The following is a 22,385-nucleotide window of genomic DNA, read 5'->3' as shown; positions in this document are numbered from 1 at the left end:
CTGACGTAATACTTGAATGATCCCGAACATAAAGACACGAAAGTTACTTCCTGACTGTCAAAAAAAAAAAACAACTGGGTTTAGCGAGCGGCTAATCGGCTTGTTCAACACTTTCTAGAGCATAGTTTTCCAACCTTTTTTGTCCCATCGCCCCCTTCTTCAGAAATTTTTTCTCCCACCGCCCCCCCAAAACAATCTAACCCATAGGATCCTATGTTATGCCCGTTGCTTCTACAGCCCCCCTGGAACTTTCCATCGCCCCCAAGGGGTGTTAACACCCACGTTGGGAATCACTGTTCTAGAGCAACCTTCTGCTCTAGAAGGTATTGGCTCGTCCCCCCTGTGGAACTAGACATGGCTCGGGCTCTGCCCCGTAAAGCAGGGTTTTCCTAGGAGCAGGTTTTCTAAGCCGCGCGCAACGTGAATCACCCAGCGCGACACACCATCCACTCACCAATAAGAAAAGCAGTACGACTGTTTTCCTACAGAGCGCAATACGGCTTACGACAGCACTTTACGTCGGGCGTGATTAGAGGACTGCTTCTGGAGGAGTTGAATACGTCGTGTGCTGCGCGTTTCATCGATCTTCATTTTTGTTGTATTCTATTTCTTTTCCCTTCAAACCGGAGCATGCAGCTGATAGAGTAGCTGACCCCAGGGCCATATACTACAATATAGCAGCCCTGATCTGATGAGCCACGCTTGAAAAACACAAATGCGTAGCATGATTATATAACACATTTCCACTGAAGCAAAATGATCCAGTTCGATTCACGTGGTGCAAAACGCCTACTAGGAAAACCCGGCTTTGAACGCTAGTTACTAGATAACGGGAGGCACAGGATAACGGAAACCCATAGTCACTCATGTAACCCCTCGTGTGTGGACAGAGCCTGTCCCTACCCGTCCCCCCTTTTTTTACCTTCTTATTTACGCGGCAACCGATCTCCCAAACAGATTCGCTTTCCCCACTGGACTTCAGTTTTTAGCATTTTAACTATACGGAGCGGGGTGAAAAGATACATTTGTCGTCGCCCCCTGCTCTAGGGGAACTGAAAAAATTTCGTTCTTTTTCCCCCATCTTTTTCAGTAGCGAGTTGTGATGTGAATAAAACGTCAAAAAAAGGATGGAAAGCAGTGACATTTTCGGTTTTTCGAAATTTTCGTAGTGAGGTATTGGCTGTAAACAAAAGGAAGGGATAAAATAGGAATAGTAGGAGAGAATTGGGATAAAGTAAGATGACTGCGACGAAAGTAGGAAAATAGAACATTTCTAAAAACTAAGTAGGAAAAATAGGAGCGCTGCGAGGTCTGCTTATGTGTAGTGCTGCCATCTGCAATCATTTTTTTTAACTATGAGTTTTTTCTCAACTCATAGTTAGTGAAGTGTAATGAATGAATAATTGTAACGTTGTAGGCCTGTTGCTCCATACGGCGAGACTGTTTAACAGAGAGATCGAAGTTGGGAATTGGACCTGCGAATGCGGACCTACTCGAGTGCCCTTGCCAACCTTTTTCTCCACTTTCATGAACAAAAATACAAACTGCAATACAACTTTGTTGGCTTTCGTTACATTGATGATCTAATCATTTTCAACAACTGCAATTTTAACAGTATCTTCCCCAACATCTACCCTGAAGAGCTTTCTCTGAAGAAAACCACAAAAGACCAAATAAATTTCTCGGATATAAAAATACATAAAAACAACAATAAATGGGAAACAGGTGTATACGACAAAAGAAAACTGACTGAAAAAAAAGACTGATTTTTCTGTTAACAGTTTAAGCTACTGGCATTGAAACATCAACATCAAACTATTCAGAAACACTCATTTCGGAAATTAGCAGATTTGGACACATTTGTAACAATAAACAAGAATTCAATATAGCACTCCTCAATCTTTTCAAAACTGCATCTGGCAACAGTATTCCAACCGCCTTCTTCAACAACATTTAAAGAAAAATATTCAAAACAACAAGTTTCCCCATTCTTGAGATATGTCTGGTGAATTTTTGACTACATTTTTGGACATTGATTTTATTTTTGATGTTTTTCGTAATTCTTGTAAAATATTCACTGTAATTATTGTATTCCTTGTAACTTTGTATATATCTTTCTCATACTTCTTTGAGCTTATAATCTGAAGCTCTGTATACATATTTTTTCATTGTCTTTTTTCGTCCAACATGTTTTTGAGAAGGCAGGCGTAGGGAATATGGGTTGGCATTTTTAATGCAATTAGGCATAGCCACCCTTCAGAAACGCCTACACTTTTCAAACCATGCATGAGGTTCCCCGATGACGACCCACAGCATATATGTTCTATTTCACTCTCATATAATTCATTTTTTTCCCTTTTCTTAAAATAATTATTTTTTTGCGGTATATATTTATTATAAAAATATCATTTTTTATATATGAAAAAGAAAACTAATTATGTGAACTGGAAAGCAAAAAATGAACAATGAAAATTTCAAAGGGAAAAAAATATAGAATTAAAAAAATTCAAAAATGAAAAAGTTATAACCAATGTCTAGGGCTCTCATCAGGGGGGAACACCCTGATATTGGCTTAACACAGGACGTTTCTGAGGGCATATCCTGGCATTCATAGCCTAAATAGATACTCGATCCCGACGTTCTGCTAAAGTACATTTGAATTCAAAAATCAAAGAAAAAAACAAGTGCCTTTTTGTCAAATTTATGAAATAGCCAAGTGGCAGTCAATATAATAATATATAAAAGAGAAAAATAGATGCAGAAGGTGCAAGTACATATCATGTGCTAATCCTAGTTTTACCAGGTTGTGTTCAAAGTGAAAAGTTATAGTTATTGGTATGAGGAGGAAGTAAGTCCAAGGCGTAAGGAGGAAACCCATTACATATTAAGACTTTGAGATTATTCAAAGCATTTTTAAAATCGTTGGCATTATTATTATAGATATGTTTGATGCGAGAAACTGCTTTTGTCTGTCAAGGACATCAGCTTGATTATTGTTGTGATTAGTTTTTTTTTCAGATTTAATGTGCTAGGATTGTTGAAGTTGAAGATTATTAAATCATCAATGTATCTGAAACCAGAAATATTAAGAGAAATTAAATTTTTGTTTTCAAAGTAATGCAAGAAAATATTCACAAAAGCACTTAAAAAACAAGTCCCTATAGGAATCCCTGTGGTTTGTTTATACAAGCAAATATAATTAAAAAGATAGAGAGAGAGAGTTCTTGCGCATGTGAAAATACAAAATTTTGCAATATTCAACTATTTGTGTTTTTCCATTTTTATGCTTTGTTCAAAGTTGTTGTAGAGAAATTCACAGATGTTAAGAATCTCATTATGTGGAATGCTAGTGAAAAGATTTTCAAAATCAAATGTCTCAATTGATTTAATTTTACCTGTTTTGAGAAGTTCCAAAACTTTGACATTATTGATGATAATGCCGGATTTGCTGTTTTCAATTTCTTTAAGAATATTATGAAGCAATTTGTGAAGAATTTAAAACCAATTTTATGATTGTACCTATTTGTGTTGCATGTCACAAATCTGAATTTAATTGGATTTTTGTGAAATTTGACAGCAGCAAAGAGATATGGAAATTTAAGATTGTCATTTGCAATTTTGAATTTTTTGAAATTTGCCAAGTTTTTTTTATTGATTTCTTTGATAGGTCTGTCAATTAAAGTGTAAGTGTTGTTAAGAGAATACTCACTGGTAATTAACTCTTTATAAAACACTTTGCAAATAATAGCAAAATTATTTGCAGCCTTATATACAACCGAAATTCTGAATTTTTCTTTGAGTTGCTTGATTTCTTGTAGAAGTTTCTTATCCTCGACAAAATTATTACTGTATGAAATTTCGTGATTATTGAAAAATGTCTTTATATCTTTTAGTATGTGAAATTTCCATTCCAGTGAAATTTCCATTCCACGATGTCTTCCATAGGCCATACACACTTTCAAGATACTTTTGAGATGAATTGATTGATTTCATAAAAGATAGTATTGAAAATTTGAATTTTCGAAATTTTCTTACTTAATCTGAATTTTGTGCCAAGACTCATGATGTTACAAAGATATTCAGATTCAATAACAGACAAATATCTTGTAATAATATGTTTGGTTTGTATTCTTTGTCAATGAATGGTCCATATATTTCTTTGTTACAAAAGCAATGTTCTTTTTTTTATTTCACTGAGATTTTTACTGAAGAAGTTGTAATTGCAAACAGTGCTTTTGATAGGTTTTGTGAATTTATATGCTATTTTTGGTGTACATGTTTTACTCAGAGGAAAAATATCTTTTATGCTTATGAAGAATGGAAGGCAATTTAACTTCATCAAAAATTCTATCGAGGAATGAAATAACACAGTATTCAATATCCTGTTTAAGTGCCGCTTTAAACAGTTTATCAAAATTATCAAAATAAACTGTTTAAAGCGCTGCTTAAACAGTATACTGAATTTATCAAATTTCTATTTTATGTATAGAACTGTCCTTCCAATTCAGGAAGTTTTCCATAAAGAATATCCGCTTTTAATCAAGTTAGAAGGTTTTCCTTGATTATCTCAAAATCAGAAATTCTTTGCAATTCGCTGATGACGTGAAGTTATTCTCTCCAGTGGAAAACACTAGGGGCCTAAGAATTGCATGCCAACAACTTTTCCAGTGGAGTTGTCAGTATAAGCTACCTATTTCATCATCAAAAAGTGGATCAATGCATTTAGGTAGACGCACCGATCCTGAATATTACCAACTAGGTAATGAAACGTTACAGCAATTGGATACATGCGTGGATTTAGGTATTGCAATGAGCCGCATTCTGGATTTCACTGATCATTATCATGGCATAGTCTGCAAAGCTAATAGAATTTCATATTTGTTACGTACGGCATACCGTAAGTGTGATGCGCATACGTTGTCATATGCTTTCTGTGTGTACGTTCGCCCGACTCTGGAGTTCTGTTCGCAAGTATGGAGCCCTTACAAAATCAAGGACATACAGCTCCTCGAAAAGCCACAGAGGTCGTTTACTAAACGAATACCTGGCATGAGTGGTCTATCTTATTGCCAGAGACTTCAATTTCTGGGTTTACACTCACTGGAATGGCGTAGAATCGCTGCAGATCTGAAGATGTGCTACAAACTAGTCCACCAAATTGTTATCTACCATCGAGAGAGCCTTCCTTTGAGATCATAGACAGGCGAGTTAACCTACGTAGGCATCGCTTCCAAATAAGAATACCAACGGCTAGAAGAGATTGCTTTTTCCACGGATATAGATGCCGTGTGGCAAGAATATGGAACAGTCTTCCATCAGAACTTGTATGTGCCTCCTACGCAAGATTTGCTTCCACTATTGGGGATTTCGACCTGGCTCCGTATGCAAAGTGCTTCCCGTACTTACTATTATTTTTTTTTCTTCCAGTATAAGTGCCTTCTGGGGTTATTGTAAATAAATAAAATAAATAAAATTCTACACTTATGGAGTTTCTGAAATAAGAACTTCAATTGCAACAATTTGTAACGGACTGCTGCAGTTTAGGACAGGCATAGAGACATAAGCAGATTCAGATCCCTTGAATGGGAAACTGGGAATGTCCACACCCTCCTACCTATGCCTATAATACAATTTCTTTACTGAATGGGGAGACGTGGGTGTAGAGGGGGGTCCTACCTATGCACAGTGATCGAGTGAGTTCTTTCTCGCTAACCCAAATAGCTCAAGAAAGGTGCACAAGTCTCTAGTGACAAAACAAATACATCTTATACACTAGTACCAAGTGTTTACAAATGTTAAGTGCATGTATAAAATATATATAAAAAAGATTTAATACATACGGAAGAATAGATGACTTTGCTTAATAATACTCAAAACACTAATAATGCCCAATAATACTCAACTTTTTCGAGCATTTAATACATCATCAAATGCGATAATTAAGGTGAAAATTCAGTTATACATAAAAGAGAACTTACTTTTTTGATTTGGCTTTCCATAGTAAATGAGAATCCAAGCTTAAGTCTAATTGGGAAAGAATACCTAGTTAACTGGTGGTTTCTTTCCAGGCACTTGACAGGTATTCCTGAATTTGATAATGAACTTACTGATGTTCGTCTTTCTATCTTCCTTTGATTAAAAACACTTTGATTACCTGCAAAAATGAATGTCATTAGCTTAACCTTATAAATACTTCAATTTCTATTTCCTACAGCAGTTTAACTTGATGAAATTGCTTTAAAAAGAATTGAATAAAATACAACAGAAAATAGCAAACATATAAAAATGAGTTAAAAACTAGTACTGTAAAATATAATTTTCTTAATGAGTCTTATGCATGATGAGTTTAGTTTCCTGACTTTGTAAATCCTGCTATTTATATATTACTGTTTTTCTTTCACCCAAGAGATCCATGTGATCCGTCAAGGTCAATTGTTATTTATGACATGACATGAATGTCGCTCTCCACTTGTTAATACAAGAATTGCAAGAATAGCCTAGGGTCCTGTTTTTGTGTAAAAGCTGCATATTTTTTTAAACATTTAATTTAAAACATTAACATTTAATTTAAAGTAAATTTTGTGGAAAATTACATTTCATAACAATCGAGGTAGTTTAGAAAAAAAAATATTTCCAATCAAATTTATGATTTTAACCATTTATTCAAATACAATTATATAGATCAAGTTCTATTAGATTACCAAATTTACCATAAAGTAATTCAGCTGGTCCACTATTAAAATTTTCTATTGCTTAATGGAGTAAGAGTTCACATAAAATTACAAGTAGCTTTTTTTCATGTCAAAAATTCCCCAATATATCAGCACAATGATAAAATCATGTGGAATTGATATTACCAGACATTTTAAATGAATGATGTCTCTGTCCCTTTTTTCTCATGCCATTTGATAAACTTTCTTTGTACACTGATTAAATTAATTTAACACCACACATTTTTAGATTTCTTAAAGAAAAAAATAAACTTCTGTACCAATAAAACTGAATTTATAAAAACTCTACGAAACATTTGGATATGATTTCCATGTGACTATATAATGTTATGATTTCTGTATGACCTATGTAAGGTTACACAGATCACATCAAACTATTGAAAAATGGCTCAGCAAAGAGTGAAAAACCCAATTTCTTTGATGGATCAGCACCTGATGAATGTGTGTCATTGACTAGTAAACTGGGTCAAAACCATTCATGCAGAATGATGCTGAAAATAAAAAGGAATTATTTTCATTATCATTCCATTTGGTGTGAAAAAGTGGCTTAGATGTAGATTACAACTCAAAAATGTATCAGATAAAAAAAAAGACACCCTATGACTGGGGTTTACCGAAAATAAGGTACCTGTGAGTAATATCGGACATGCTACGATTTAGCGGTTGCTTTTAAAGCCAGTTTCTGCAATATCAACAAGCAGTCGATGGAAAAAATGCCTTAAAATGTTTTCAAAAGATTTTGAAAAAAACAACAACTAAAAATCTAACTTCTTTTTGGAAAATATGAAAGAAAAATTCCAAAAACTCCCAAAGATGTTCCAAAAAAAAAAAAAACACTCAAAAGATATTATCAAAGACTTTGCAAGTAGAACAAAACAGGAGAGGGAGACTTTCAATGCCCATGCTTAGACCATTCACATCATAAGTCTGCCTTAGATTAGTTACTTCTGAAATATTAATTTACAGATTCCATATCGTGTAAAATATACTTGTAGGGACGGGGAAGGGAAGAAAGGGCACCACAACCATTCAAGGGCTTAGGACCTTCCAGCGTCTTGTTCCTGCCCTGGTGATAGTGTATTGGCGACAAGCACGAGCTCGGCAGTTCCTGTGCTGTTCACTTTGAGTGGACCTGGCGGCCATTAAAGTTGGTCGCATTTCTCTATTGTGTTGTACTTAATAGTTTTGGAATAAAGTGTATTATGTTATCATGTGTGAATTATAGTTCTCCTTCAGTCTGACCTGCATAAATGTCATGATATATTTTAGTGGTGATGCAAGAGATGGGATAGATTATCACTTGTAATGTATCACTAGACCCTGGTCAGTGCTTCGGGTGAAATATTTTACTTATCTGTCAGAATATGTATAAATATTTACTGTTTTGTTCTCCCAGAGGTCAATTGCGATTATCTTGCGATCAAAGAGTGCAACCAACTCACCACAGTTATTTTACCATTTTTAGAGTGCCAATTGTTTCAATTTGAAATAAACTGAAGAGCCAAAAAAAACTGGCCAGGCCTGCGTATGCAAATAAAGAGATATGGAACCAATCAGAGTACGGCGCTGCGGTTGGCAATGCCTATATAACATAACAAGTGTCTGGCATAGTCGTTAGATCGGTTACTGCTGCTACAATGGCAGGTTATCGAGATTTAAGTGAGTTTGAACGTGGTGTTACAGTCGGCGCCCGAGAGATGGGACATAGCATCTCCAAGGTAGCAATGAAATTTGGATTTTCACGTACGACCATTTCACGAGTGTACCGTGAATATCGGGAATCCGGTAAAAAATGAAATCTTCGACATCGCTGTGGCCGGAAAAAGATCATGCAAGAACGGGACCAACGACGACTGACGAGAATCATTAAACGTGACAGATGTGCAACCCTTCCACAAATTGCTGCAGATTTCAATGCTGGGCCATCAACAAGTGTCAGCGTGCGAACCATTCAACGAAACATCATCGATATGGGCTTTCGTAGCCGAAGGCCCCCTCATGTATCCTTGATGACTGCACGACACAAAGCTTTATGCCTCGCCTGGGTCCGACAACACCAACATTGGACTGTTGAGGACTGAAAACACGTTGCCTGGTCTGACGAGTCTCGGTTCCAATTGCTTCGAGCTGATGGACGTGTACGGGTATGGACCCTACATGTCAACAGGGGACTGTTCAAGCTGGTAGAGGCTCTGTGATGGTATGAAGCGTGTGCAGTTGGCGTGATACGACTCTGACAGGTGACAGGTACGTAAGCATCCTGTCTGATCACCTGCACCCATTCATGTCCATTGTGCATTCCGACGGACTTGGACAATTTCAGCAGGACAATGCGACACCCCACACGTCCAGAATTGCTACAAAGTGACTCCAGGAACACTCTTCTGCTGGCCACCTAAATCCCCAGACATGAACATTATTGAACATATCTGGAATGCTTTGCAACGTGCTGTTCAGAAGAGATCTCCACCCCCTCTTACTCCTACGGATTTATAGACAGCCCTGCAGGATTCATGGTGTCATTACCTCCAGCACTACTTCAGACATTAGTCGAGTCCGTGCCACGTCGTGTTGCGGCACTTCTGTTTGAACTGTTTAATTGTCATTGTGCACCTGGAAGTCCGGTACGTTCCGGTGAAAACCGCGTGAGAATCGAACTATTATTTGTTAAGATATGGCAGTCGTACTTCATGCTAGCACATTCGCTATGTTGATCCTCCTGTATTACTAGGTATTAGGCTTGGCAGGGTTACAAGAATATCAGATACATACGATCAATATGAAATTTGACCAACTGCGACAACACATAAGACGAGCTAATCCGACTATGTTGGATAACATTAATGATGCTCCCGGAACACCCAGCTCTCAGTTGGTGGCAGCTCTTGATCTTCCCGGCATACCCGACACATTTCCACTAGTAAAACGAAGTCGTCACCGATCCATGAAATCTGCGTTACCGTTACTTAAGATGGTTTTAGAAAGGAATCTTCGAAGGAAGGTTGCCACCCCATCTGATGATGCTATGTCGGATTCGAGCCCACAGGGTATAATAAGCACTCTACCACATCCAGTAATTATCAAAGCACAGGACAATGATAACGTTAAGGACGATCCCGATGCTATGGGGTCATACACGTACGACGCTGCTATGAGTATTTGGAACTTTCTAACAGCCCCGCGAAAGAACTCAGGAAAATCCCGACATCGAATCCCGGTCAGTGAGCATAACTGCTTGGAAAGACAACTCAAAAATGTCATTGATTCTGTGAAAACCATATGGCAGTCTATACGAGTGACAAAGAGGGGAAAGATTCGACTGCCTGTTCGTGACCAAGACAGTGTGGAACGCTTGTTGGTTGAACTCGTCAAAGATATAGTAAACCAGCCGGATGCTAGGCCACAAACATTGACGACCAGCAGTAAATCTCGACTGGACAAGGCAGCTAGTCCGAATTTGAGGCAAAAACGGATTCCTACTACTGGTAATGTTGAAAAGAATCAGGCTACTCTGCAGCAACCTCCGATGGACCTCCGTATGATAGATCAGGGTACACAGACATTGCCGACAGAACTAACACCCAGTGCTGACACGGAAACTCAAACGACTTCGAATCAGAAGGATTTCTTGGACACTGGAACCCAATATGAACGGCATATCATACAAAAGGGTGTGCAAATTGACTTTACAGATCCACACTCCACACTTTCCCCATCGACTAACAAGGCGAGACGACGAAAAGAAGTGAGAAGATCACTACAGGATGCTAAGCGACTCTACCCAGTGGTGCTTCTTGGGAAACAGGCAAGACTCTCACTCCCCGCTGTAATATCACGGGACATTTCCAACACAAACTTTGAAATGGAGGACAGCCGGCCTAGCGTGTTTGAAAGTAATACTAATGAGACTAGTAGAGAAGAGTCTAACAGGGATAGAGAGCCTCAGAGCCCCCCAGCTGTGCCAACCATTATCACAACTCATATGGAAGAAAGGAACAGCAACACACAAGGGTTCGAATATAGTAAGAATGTCCGTCCAAGTCCAACAGCAGTGAGGCACACGCAGTTGCCTCATTCAACTTTTTATGTGGAGGATAGTTGGACCGATAAAACATTGATGCCATGGACACCTCAGAAGCCGCAAAGACTGGCCAAGGCGAGAAAAGCTAGTACTATTAAGGGATGCTCAGCTGATAAAAGTACTGAAAAAGACGATTGGCCCCTATTATGCCCAGAAGACCACTCTATGATCGAAAAAGAGAAGCAGAGAGATGATTTGAATACATCAGAATTCACTATGAACCCTACCGAGAAGCGACTATGGTCTGACGTCACCAGAAGCGGAAAAACCAGCACCCAGTGGCTCAAACAACGAGTCACCTTAAAAAAGCGGACGATTAACAACAAACTCAAGGACAAGAGTACGTCCCAATCCGAGTCCTTTACGCAGACAGTATCTAAGACACTTGGCAATGCAAATGAAGGTCAGTCTACTGACTTTTTGTCTTGGGCGGACCGTTGTGAAGTTTATGATCAAGAGACGAAGATCTGTCCTAGCGACACCAGAGCTATCGGGCATGCTGCATACGTAACCCGTAATAAGGCCTTGAGACGCGATATGCAGAGGATCAGCGAACCATATCAGCAAAAACGTCATACATTCAACCACCATGCGTTATCCGAGCATTATGCCTATATTGATGGTGCAAGGCGAGGGCAGTCACGGCCACATTGCCATACATACCGTCCGCACGAATATGCTATACGACACTGGAGACAACGAAAACATGGCCATTGGCCAATGCCTAGCAAAGGGCTGAACTGGAGACACAATCATCAGACAGATAGCTATAATTACAACAACATGCTGAATGGAAAACACCGCAGATTCTGGCAGCTTGATCATTATAATAAGACCAATCGACCACAAAATTCTACTTACAGCAGGTCGGACGACGGCGATAGAAATGAACCTGCTCGGTGTGTGGATTGCGCGTTCGTCAATGTAGCTTATCACTATTGTTTCAGCACAAACCATCTATCAAGAAGCAGGGCATGCCCCAGCTATCTCCTCACTATAGGCTTGCGCAATACCGGACAAAACATTTCAGTGTGAAGAAATATACTAGCGATGAATACCATATCTCTCAGCAAATGAGATAGACACGGCTGCTTCAGATCAACTTCGATAAAACTCCAGCCTCATATCTATGGCTTAAGGAATTCAACGTAATACGAATCACAGTAAAGTAAATATAATCGTAGCAAGATGTGTACGAATGACCATTTAGTCGACAACCAACGTCATCTAAGACATCAAGAATGAATGACGGGGTACCCAGCAGCAGTTGTGATCACAATTCCCTGAGGCTCCTCCAAATAAATATGGACCGATCAAAAGAATGTACCCGGAACTTGGTGACGTTCTCGAAGAAGAATGCAGTGGATATTCTGCTTATTCAGGAGCCCTGGCTTCATCGCGGTGTCATGTGTGGTTGGCCCCAGGAATGGTCCAGATGGCAATCCCTCGACGGGAAAAGCGCTATTATAGTTCCTTCCATATGCATTCATCCAGCAACCTTCAGAATTGGCCGACATCTTGTAGCTGTACAATTAAGTCTGCTGCATAAGGAGCTGGTTCTCGTGAGTGCCTACGTCTCCCCGTATGAGGATGTGGAAGATACGCTTAAGGAGATGGAGGAAGTGTTTAATATGTCACCAGGGATAGGGAAAATATTCTGTACGGATCTGAACTGCCACTCTTCGCTCTGGGGGTATAAGGATACAGATTCCAGAGGAAGATCACTACAGGAATTTCTAGGAGGTTGCAACATGTTTTTATTCAACTCCAGTCGTACAGCTCCCACGTACGAATTAAAAGGAGCACGGGGTTGGCCCGATTTAACATTCACTACATCCGCTTCAATTATGGAGGAGGTTACCTGGTCAGTGGGAGGCGATGACTCTTTCAGCTCCCACAAATACATTCACATGTTCTTGAGAGCTGCTTATTGTTACCATAACACTCAGACAAGGTACAGAACGACGACAAGAAGGTTACACAAGCTTATGTCAGTAGTTAAGCCGATTGTCTCTGAGTTGCATCATCGAATCAGCCACGTCGCAACCGAGGTCGATGTGAATGCTGCGGTAGACAAATTTATGTTCCAACTTCAGTCATCATGCGCCGACACCCTGGGCTTCACACAGAAGAAAATGTCCCACATGATAAGTTGGTGGACGCAAGAGCTGGCTATCGAGAGGAGAAAAGTAAGAGCTTTGGAACGCAAGTTTTTGAAGGCACCGGAGAATACCAAAGGTGCAGCGAGAATCTCATATAAAAAAGCCAAGGCGAAGTATACGCGGCTGGTGAAAAAGACAAGGGATACGTGTTGGGCGAACTTTTGTGCCAAGCAGAATCGCCCTTTTGGACCAGCGTATCGTTCGGTCTTCAAGTGTCGTCGAATCTCGCCGCAAATTACTATGCGTCAAAGTGGTTCAAACGCTACAATCTTGGAAGCCGCTGAACTCCAGCTTAACACTATCTTCCCGGACCCCACAGACGATATAATCTTGGTACCACGATCCAGTAATACTTTGAGTGGCGACCTCCCAATCTCGACATCTGAAGTGCTGCACATCGTGGAGAAATTAAACAACCGCAAGGCTCCTGGATTTGACAACATAAGTATCCCTATATTGAAGTCACTCTTCAAGAGATACGCCACAGAGATTACATCTATCTTCAACAAACTACTAGAGATGTCGGTGTTCCCACATCATTTCAAAATAGGTAAACTGCTTGACCCGGATTCTCTAAGGTCATATCGCCCGATATGCCTGCTGCCTACTATAGGGAAGGTTTATGAGAAAGTACTGGTGCAGAGAATCGTATTTCACTTAGAGAAGGTCAATTGGATGAGTCCTCTTCAGTTTGGATTCAAAGCTGGCGGATCAGCAGAAAAAGCTATCGCTGAACTCCTTCGAATTATTCGACAGAAGCATGTCCAGGGCCAGTTGACTGCAATAGTCTCTGTGGACATACGTGGAGCTTTTGACTCCTTGTGACACGAAGTCATTATCAATCAGCTCCGAAGAATGCCTCTCCCTGAGAACCTGGTGCGTACAACGGAGAACATGCTACAAGGTAGACATATTACAATGACCACCGATGGCGGCGTTGCAATCAAAGCCCAGCGGAAAGGATGCCCACAAGGTTCTTGCAGCGGTCCACTCCTGTGGTCTTTGGTCCTGGACACTCTGCTTAAGCTTGATTGGGGACAGCACATCCATATTCAAGCTTTTGCGGACAATCTGGTTTTTGTGATTTCTGGTGCTAATCACGACGACATCACTACTGAATCTCAGCTTGCGTTCAACCAACTGACTAGATGGCTTAATGAGAATCATCTTGAGATGGAGGCCGAGAAGACGAAGTTTCTTTGGCCCCATCCTAAGAAAAATAAACTGCGCATTATAATCAACAATATCCGCATTTGGCCTTCGAAGCAAATAAAGTATCTAGGAGTACATATAGATAGCCGGCTTAACTTTATGCCACACTTGATGAAACAGATTGACAAAGTTCATGAGACTCTGCAATTGCTGCGAAGAGTTGCCGGACCACGGTGGGGCCTCCGACAGAATTTCCGGAATATGCTCTACAAGTCGGTGGTGCAGCAGCAATTATCTTATGGATGCGCTTCTTGGTATCGGGATCCCACGCAGAGGCAAAGAAGAGCTCTGGATATTGCCCAGAGACCATTTCTGCTTTATGTTTCAGGGGCATACGTCACCACGGCCAACGCCGTCTTATATGTGGCAACTGGGAATCCACCTCTCAGTAGTTTTCTTGATTACGAGGCGCGTAAAACACGACTGCTTCACCTCGACGAGGATATTGTGGTGGCAGCTAGACGACTGCGAGTTGCAGACTTCGAAAAGATGCTCAAGACCTGGCCACAGCACCCAAGTATGGACATAGCAGTAAACCAGACAATACTGTCCAATAGTAATCTTGTGATAGCGCCCGATAAAAGATTAGTTTTTACGGATGGTTCAAAGACTCCAGAAGGAACCGGTAGTGCATTCGTGGTTTTGCGGCAGGATGACTCTCGTGAAGTATCTTGGATGAGAAGGCTTGCTACTGAGACCAGCGTCTTCCAGGCTGAGGTATATGCAATTTTGCATGCAGTTCAATGGGCGCAATCCGAACAGCATCCAGTGCTCATATTTTCAGGCAGTGCATCTAGTCTGTGGGCCATAAAAAATCCACGTTCACCGTATTACAACGTCAGAGAGATTAATCGCATCCTGTGTGGGAATCCAAGAATACGGTTGGCCTGGGTGAAAGCGCACTCTGGAGTAGCTGGCAACGAGCAAGCTGACCAACTTGCTAAGGAAGCCGCTAATCTTCAAACTCCAGGTGAACACCCATGGCCAAGGAGCTTTGCTCAACGCTTATTGCGTGAGGATCTGTTGAAGACGTGGCAATGTAGTTGGAATTCTAATGCGGCCAAAGACGCCTATAAAGTCCAACGATGGGTCCGTTGGCACCATTATGTTTGGCCCAGAGAAAAGATAATAGTGGTAACAGAGCACGGTCCATTTCCGGTTTATTTCGAACGGTTTAAGCGCTCAACTCATTCTGCTTGTAATTGTGGAGCTTCTGGATCTCTCTGGCACTATGCGACGCAGTGTCCAATGACGGCTCAGTTCCACTTTGGTAAGATGCCAGAGTCTTATACCTTAGCCTGGAAGATAAGGACCCTTCGTAGTCCTACGAACTTTCACCGCCTCATAGGTCTTGTCAGGTTTCTGGAGCAGAACGTTCACCATATGCACGACAAAACCAGAGGAGCACGTGAACCGAGAGGAGGCACCGACCCGACGTATGTGCCATCAAGGGAGTGCAGCAGTCAGTTGAGACAGTACGATTTGCGGCCAAGACTCAGAGGAGTTACTGACGTCACGCACCCGCCCTCGCGAGAGAGCGGCAGCCAGGCGATTATTTACAACTTGCGGCCTAGACGACGGCGGACCGATACTAGACCGATTCACTACTGAAGACTGATACCGACAATCGAACTGATATGTGGGAGCTGGACAATGGATGGCTGTGATTAGCTGATTTGCTCTGCGATTCGAAATTTTATATTTATTATTGACAATCATTAGATTTAGATTATTGACAATCATTCGATTAACTGACGATGGCAAGATTCTTATGGGAGGGCTATCATTGCATAATCTTCTTTATAATTTCGATTGTCGATTGGCGTTTTATGTTTAGAGTTTAATCACCTGTTATATGATTTTAGATTGACGATCGTCTTCATATATATATATATATATATATTTTTTTTTTGGTTGCCTTCGTATGAGGCGACAATGTTTTGTTTTAATAATAAAACTTTCCGAATACACCCACCCTTCGGGAACGCTTCGATATCTCTATGAGATGGGAAGCGGAGTGTGTCCGGTCTTCAAAGGTCAAAGGCACTTCTGCGTGCTCGCGGGGCCCTACACGATATTAGGCAGATATACCAGTTTTTTTTGGCTCTTCAGTGTATATAAATTTCACTGATTTTTCAACTGACATATTTTTTATATCCTGAGACATAAGGTACAAGTAATCTGATTATGCCGTGAAAAATACTGGTTCCATAGTATATAAGCACTTGTTTCAAGTCTGTTGCGATCTGCTCATTTCGATTGATACTAACATGAAGTGATTTAATCACACGTGTGTGTGCGCACCAAGGTACTTTTATCAGCTGGCTCCTTTCAATATAACGTTTTCTCTGAGCTCTTTTACAGACCAAGTGTGGTGATCTTTTTGAGGACAATAAGGTCCTCTGCCTCTGGCGGTTGTTGATTTCAAAGACATTCGAAGTTAGCGTGATGTTGGGTCGTGGTGATCAAAAGCATTTGGTGATATCTGGATATTAGGCGATCCTCTACGTCAACACACTAAGGCTCAGAGGTGACATAGTTTGCCAAGACTGCCATTGGATAACCACTCTGAGAACTTGGTTGATTATCTACAACAGTGTTTCTCAACCTTTCTGAATCCGAGGACTAGTAAAATGTGTGAAAAAATTTGACAGACTACAGACTTACAACATGGTGGTGTCCTGCACTTTATGGGACTGTCATAATGACTAGATTTTTGACTGTTCCGACTATTTTATACACTTTTCCCTTTTTTTTTTTCAATGAAACCTATTTCAATTTGTATAATGCTTATTAAACTCGTGAATGATAATTTCATAACTTATAAATCATATTATGACAGTTATGGCTACATTTAAATTAAGTGATTTCCAGTAGTTCCCGAGCATTTGTAATTATTCAGTAATTTTAGCAACTATTGTTGCTTTTGCCAACTTATGGTAATGTTTTTGGTGACAACTGATGATATCCCATATTATGCTGTATTTAAGATCCTAGCTTCCCATACTTTACTTAATGAAATATGGTCACATGTTGCGGTTGCTTTTTTCTTTTTAAAGAAATACACTGTTTATTGTTTTAAATACACATTGTTTACTCTAATTTTTGTAGCAGCCACCCTTTATTTTCGCTAATTTGTCGTAAATTGAATTTTTTTTACTACAATTAGTGATATCCCATATTGAAGGTTGAAATTTCCAGCATTTTTCTTGATGAGATATGGTTACACCAAGTATGAAGCTGCAATTCTATTTGAACTGATAAGAATATTAGTAATATCAATTACACCAATTCAACAATTTTACAATTGATTTGGAAGTAAATAATTATCAAGTCTGCATGCAGACCACCTTTGTCATCCTCGTGGATCAGAGGTGGTCCGTGGGCAATAGGTTGAAATGCTGATCTACGAAGTAGCTTTACGTCTATAACCCACGAACCGATTCCTGAGGAAAGCTGATTATTTTGTGTCATCAGAAAGAGGACTGCAAAATTCTCAGTTATATATTGAGAACTGTAGACTGTTGGTCAGAAAATGCTATTATAATAAAAACTTGATTCATTAAATGTTTATATCAGAGAAATGATTCATATTTACAAATGCAAGCTTAACTGGCAAACATAATTGCTAGTGTTAATGGTATTCAATTGTTAATAGTGGAAAGAATAAATAATTGTTGTGGAAATGGTTCCGTTTTCATTTTGCTGTCTTCCAATTTGGGTCCAGGGCAATGCAACAAAAGATTTGTTGCACATTCTAAAGGAGTTGAAAATCATCTGAGCAGGGCTGGAATAAAATAAAAAGCAATTCTGAGTGAGGTAGGCTGTTTTTTTTGTGTGCGAATGACTGTTCCGGGTGGCGTCTTTTGGGGGAATAGTAGAATTCTACCATGTTAAAGAGCCCTTTTCGGAGTATGCAAAAAAGGATATTCCAGTATTTTATCACGAATGTTATGGATAAAGTCCACAGATGAGCGATATTCCTAGCGCTGGTGGGTGCACCTACATATGGCTTGCTAAGGAGTCTAGTGTCCCTGGTGTTACCCACAGAAAGAATGCTAGCAGAACTGATAGACATTCTCAGGAATCATTTTGAACCATCTCCAGCAGAAATTGTAGAGCAGTTTAAGTTCAATTGTTTGCTGTAGGAAGCTGGGAGAATGTGCTGACCTTCTTTGCAAAAACTTTGAGCTCTCCCCAGGTTCTGCAATCATGGTCCCACATTAGCCTAAATGCTACAAAATAGGCTTGTGTGTGGAATAAACACTAGATGATGCTATTCAGAAAAGGCTGTTGGCAGAAATAGACCTGTCTTTTGATCGTGCATCTAAGAACCCCATGTTGATGGAAGCTTTCCCAAAAAATGCCTTCAACTTTCGTGGCAACAACGCGTCTCCAGCAGAAGTGCTGTTTGTGAAGCAAAGCAGCTGCGGAATAGTTCCAGAGATCATCACCCACCGCAAGCCAATATTATGTGTTTTCCTGTTATGTGTGTGGTGTGAGTGGACACAAGCCCTCAAAAAGTTTGCCAAGAGTATATGCCATTCATGTAGGAAGATGGGACACTTATCCATAGTAAGCCAGTTAGTCAAGTACAAACTGATAGTCAGAGCTAAAGGCAGAGGACTGTGTGCAAACCAGGTGAATTAAGTAGGCCAGCTGGATGATTTGTCTCCTGTGTTCGAGGTGTTGACATTGGACTCTCTGTGTGAATCTCCACCACATACAGTACAACTCATGGTTCAAGGTTTACCTATGGTGATGGAGGTGGACATAGAAGCACCATTTGCGGTGATGCCTTATTCACTGTAGCATTGCCTTATTAAGGTGATGCCATATTCAAGAAGCATCAATGTAGATTTCCCACCTTTGAAAGACACTAAGATCAAGCTCACTAAGCATAATCTGAAGATAGTGGGCATGATGGATGTTTCAGTGAATGAATCCAAATATGAAGTGCTTCTGATCCTTGTGATAGATCAATGTTTGGTGATTTTGATGGGACGAAACTGGATCTGCGAGATAGGCAGGGGCAGCTCGAATTTACCTGTTGCCCTGGGTACAAAGCCTCATATGCCGCCCCCCTAATGATGACCCTGGCAGAAGGCTAACAAGGCTTCAGTGAAGAGGACCTTGAAATAAACCATATACATTTTTTTTTCAGAAGTCACACACCATTATTTATAGTGCAAAATGTGAGTGACCAGTCCAGCTTTTGAAGTAGATTTTTTGTTTTTTTTTTCTTCCAGAATTATTTTACCATTCTCAATTCCAGGTAACTTAATCCTTGAAACCCCATCATATTTTTGTGAGTCATCAACACATACCCTGTAAAGATAATAAAACCAACCTCGTTATATATCAAGAATTTTTTTTTCAAAGGTGTTTCTGGTACTCCAGGGACCAGAAGGCAAATTTCTCCTTTGCTTTCATTTAACCACTCTGGGAAAAATTATGGGTGAAGGAACCAAAATGCACACTTGCCTTTTGTGATAGAGTACAGGAGTGGCGCTTGGCCATGCGACCCATTGCGCCACTGCTTAAGAAGGGGTGCCGAATCCAAGGTGACTAGGTAAAAAACGTTCTATTGGCCTTTGACCTTTGAAAACCAAACACACCCTGCTTCCCATCTCATTGAGATATCGAAGCGTTCCCGGAGTCTGGAAATTTTATTAAATATCTTCAGAATAATAAATAAAAATATTACATATAGATTACACATATAAATTCACATATAATCAATGTTCGTCAATGGACGTATCAAAATACATGGAGGGAGAAATTAAAAATCAACTGTAAAATCTACATCATAATCTTCTGAAAGTTCTTGATTCCATTCGAAAATGAACATTCTAGCGTCCATGGGCTCTAAACAGCGTCCCTTGACACTGTGGTCATAGCTTTGTTGAGGTACACAAAAATTGAGGTATTGGCCGAAAAAAATCAAAGAAAATGTTTTCTGTCTGTTCTGGAGTGGTGCAAAATTTGAGATGAAAACGAAAGCTGTCTTGGATGACAGGCCTTTAGCCAGAAATTTTGTTCGTGGGGGACCACTTTCATTTTGGGAGAGGGGGGAACAAAGAAAGTGGTGCAAAATTTGAGATGAAAGGGCGAAAGAAATTTTTTTTGTTAGGAATTGTTTGGATAAGTTGTGAGGGAGGGGCATGACACCCCCCCCCCTCGAAGGTTGGGCTGACAGGACTGTAGTTTAGGGGACCCAGGACTAAATCCTCATAATTATTCTTTTTTTCATACTATACATTGGAAAATACTCTCATGGAAAATGTGGTTTGGGTCCTACGAAAGATATTAGCCTTGGGGCCTTGATATAGGATGTAGGACCAGGAGAAATAGACAGGAGATGCAAAAAATAGGTCCTGCACAGGTATAGATTTTGTTTCGAGCTGCCCCGATAGCTTACATTCTTGTTTCTGGTATCATACAAATATAAGGCCCCAACAGGCAAAATGCCCAACGAGGTGGCTGAGAAAAAGATGCCCATATTACAATCAAAGGCCCTGCCTACTTCAACATTTCCATTGTCAAAGTATGACTCAAAACCGTGATGTCATGTGAATTGTTACTGTGTTAAATTTTGGGTCTTAACACCTGGGAGTGCTACACCCCTTGCACCCTCTCTTAAGCCGCCCCTGGAGCTAGGTGCACTATTGATTTGACTGGCTCTACAAAAACATGATTCAAGTTATATAAAATCTTTGTCACAGGACTGGCAAGCTGTCTTGGATGACAGGCCTGTAGCCAGAAATTTCGTTCGTGGGGGACCACTTTCATTTTGGGAGAGGGGGGAACAAAGAATAATAGATTTGGTCATTTTTCCCCCCTTTTGCGGTCATTTTCTTACAATTTAGGGGGGACACCGGACCCCTCAAGAACCCCCCCCCCCCGCTACGGCCTCGTTGGATGATCATCATGAACTGTTTTCAAGGGGCCCAGGGAAGGTGAAAAATGTGAAGGTTCAGCTGAAAAGAAGAGATGGTGTTACACCAAAGTTTTTCGAAGCTCGATCCGTGCCTTACGTATACGAGAAGGTAGAAAAGAAATAAATAGACTTATTAGGATTTAGGTATTCTGGAACAAGTACGGTCATCAGAATGGATGACACTTGTAGTACCAGTCCCGAAGGTGAACGGTAGGATTTGCATGTGTAGTGATTTAAAGTTCACCACCAACATTGCTATGGATCTCAAGAGGTATGTTACTTAAAGTCAAGGAATCGTTTGGGGAGAGTGACCTTTATAACGATAGACTTATCCTTATTTACTTTTGCCTACTGTCAAGTGGAACTAGATGACTAGTAGGACCAGGGACTTACTAGTAATTAACACTCGCAGAGGACCGTTCAGATACATAAGACAGCCTTTTAGTGTAGCATCAGCTCCAATTGTTTCAGAGAGAGAAATGGACAAGCTCTTGCAATGGCATGAAAATGCATTGTACTACATAGATGACTTGCTAATAACAGGCAGCTCTGCTTTGAATCATTTACAGAATTTCAGAAAAGCGTTGTGTAGTTTGCAGGAAGCTGGTATTGAGCTGCATCCCTCAAAGTGCTCATTCATGCAGATGTCAATAGAATATCTGGGACATAGAATCGATTTAGAAGGACTGCAAAATGGCCCCCACATACGGGGGGGGGGGGGGGTGATGATCTGGGGGGTTATCATTTTTTTCCTTTTTAATGCTATAAATTAACTACAGAAGGAGCCCGTTAAAAGTCTGACCGAGGGGTACATAAAAAATTCCAGCCTAGGGGGGCCCACTACAGGATGTGGGGGCCATGGACTACACCCAGTACAAACAAAAAGTTGGAAGCCATTGAAAAAACTCTTGAGCCACAAAGAATGCAAATGAGCTGAGGTCTTTTATCGGTTTGCTGACCTATTATGCCAAATTTCTTCCAAATATGTTCTCTACATACAAGTTGTGGAACATGCTGAAAATGAACTGAGACAGAGAGGAAGTCATTTCCAGGAAGTAAAGAAAAGATTGTCTCAAGTGTGACGCAAGTCTGTACAGCATAGGAGCCGTGTTGTCCCATCCCTCAAAAGTGGGCAATCATCCTATTGCTTTTGCATCAGTCGTTGACAAAAGCAGAAAGGAACCATGGCCACATCAAATAGAGAAGCCTTGTCAGTGGTCTTCGGGGGTTACATATCGTAAATATCTGCTTCGGAAAAT

General features: G+C 40.3%; 1 protein-coding gene across 2 annotated transcripts in view; it reads right to left on the bottom strand.

The window, feature by feature from the left end:
* Positions 1 to 22,385, bottom strand: part of LOC149081147 (uncharacterized) — a 218,002-nt gene that overhangs the window by 5,816 nt on the left and 189,801 nt on the right. For both annotated transcript variants that reach the window (XM_089237931.1, XM_089237932.1), the window contains exon 8: positions 5,979 to 6,154. In XM_089237931.1, coding sequence (XP_089094057.1) covers positions 5,979 to 6,154 — 176 coding nt within the window. The remainder of the gene's footprint in view (positions 1 to 5,978; positions 6,155 to 22,385) is intronic.

This window comes from Pholcus phalangioides, unplaced genomic scaffold (assembly GCF_987345545.1).
Source record: "Pholcus phalangioides strain wild (caught in Gottingen) unplaced genomic scaffold, Ppha-v1.0 ptg000010l_1, whole genome shotgun sequence".
Lineage (NCBI taxonomy): Eukaryota > Metazoa > Arthropoda > Arachnida > Araneae > Pholcidae > Pholcus > Pholcus phalangioides.
Note: the sequence above shows the minus strand (reverse complement) of the source record. Positions and strands in the feature narration are given on the sequence as shown.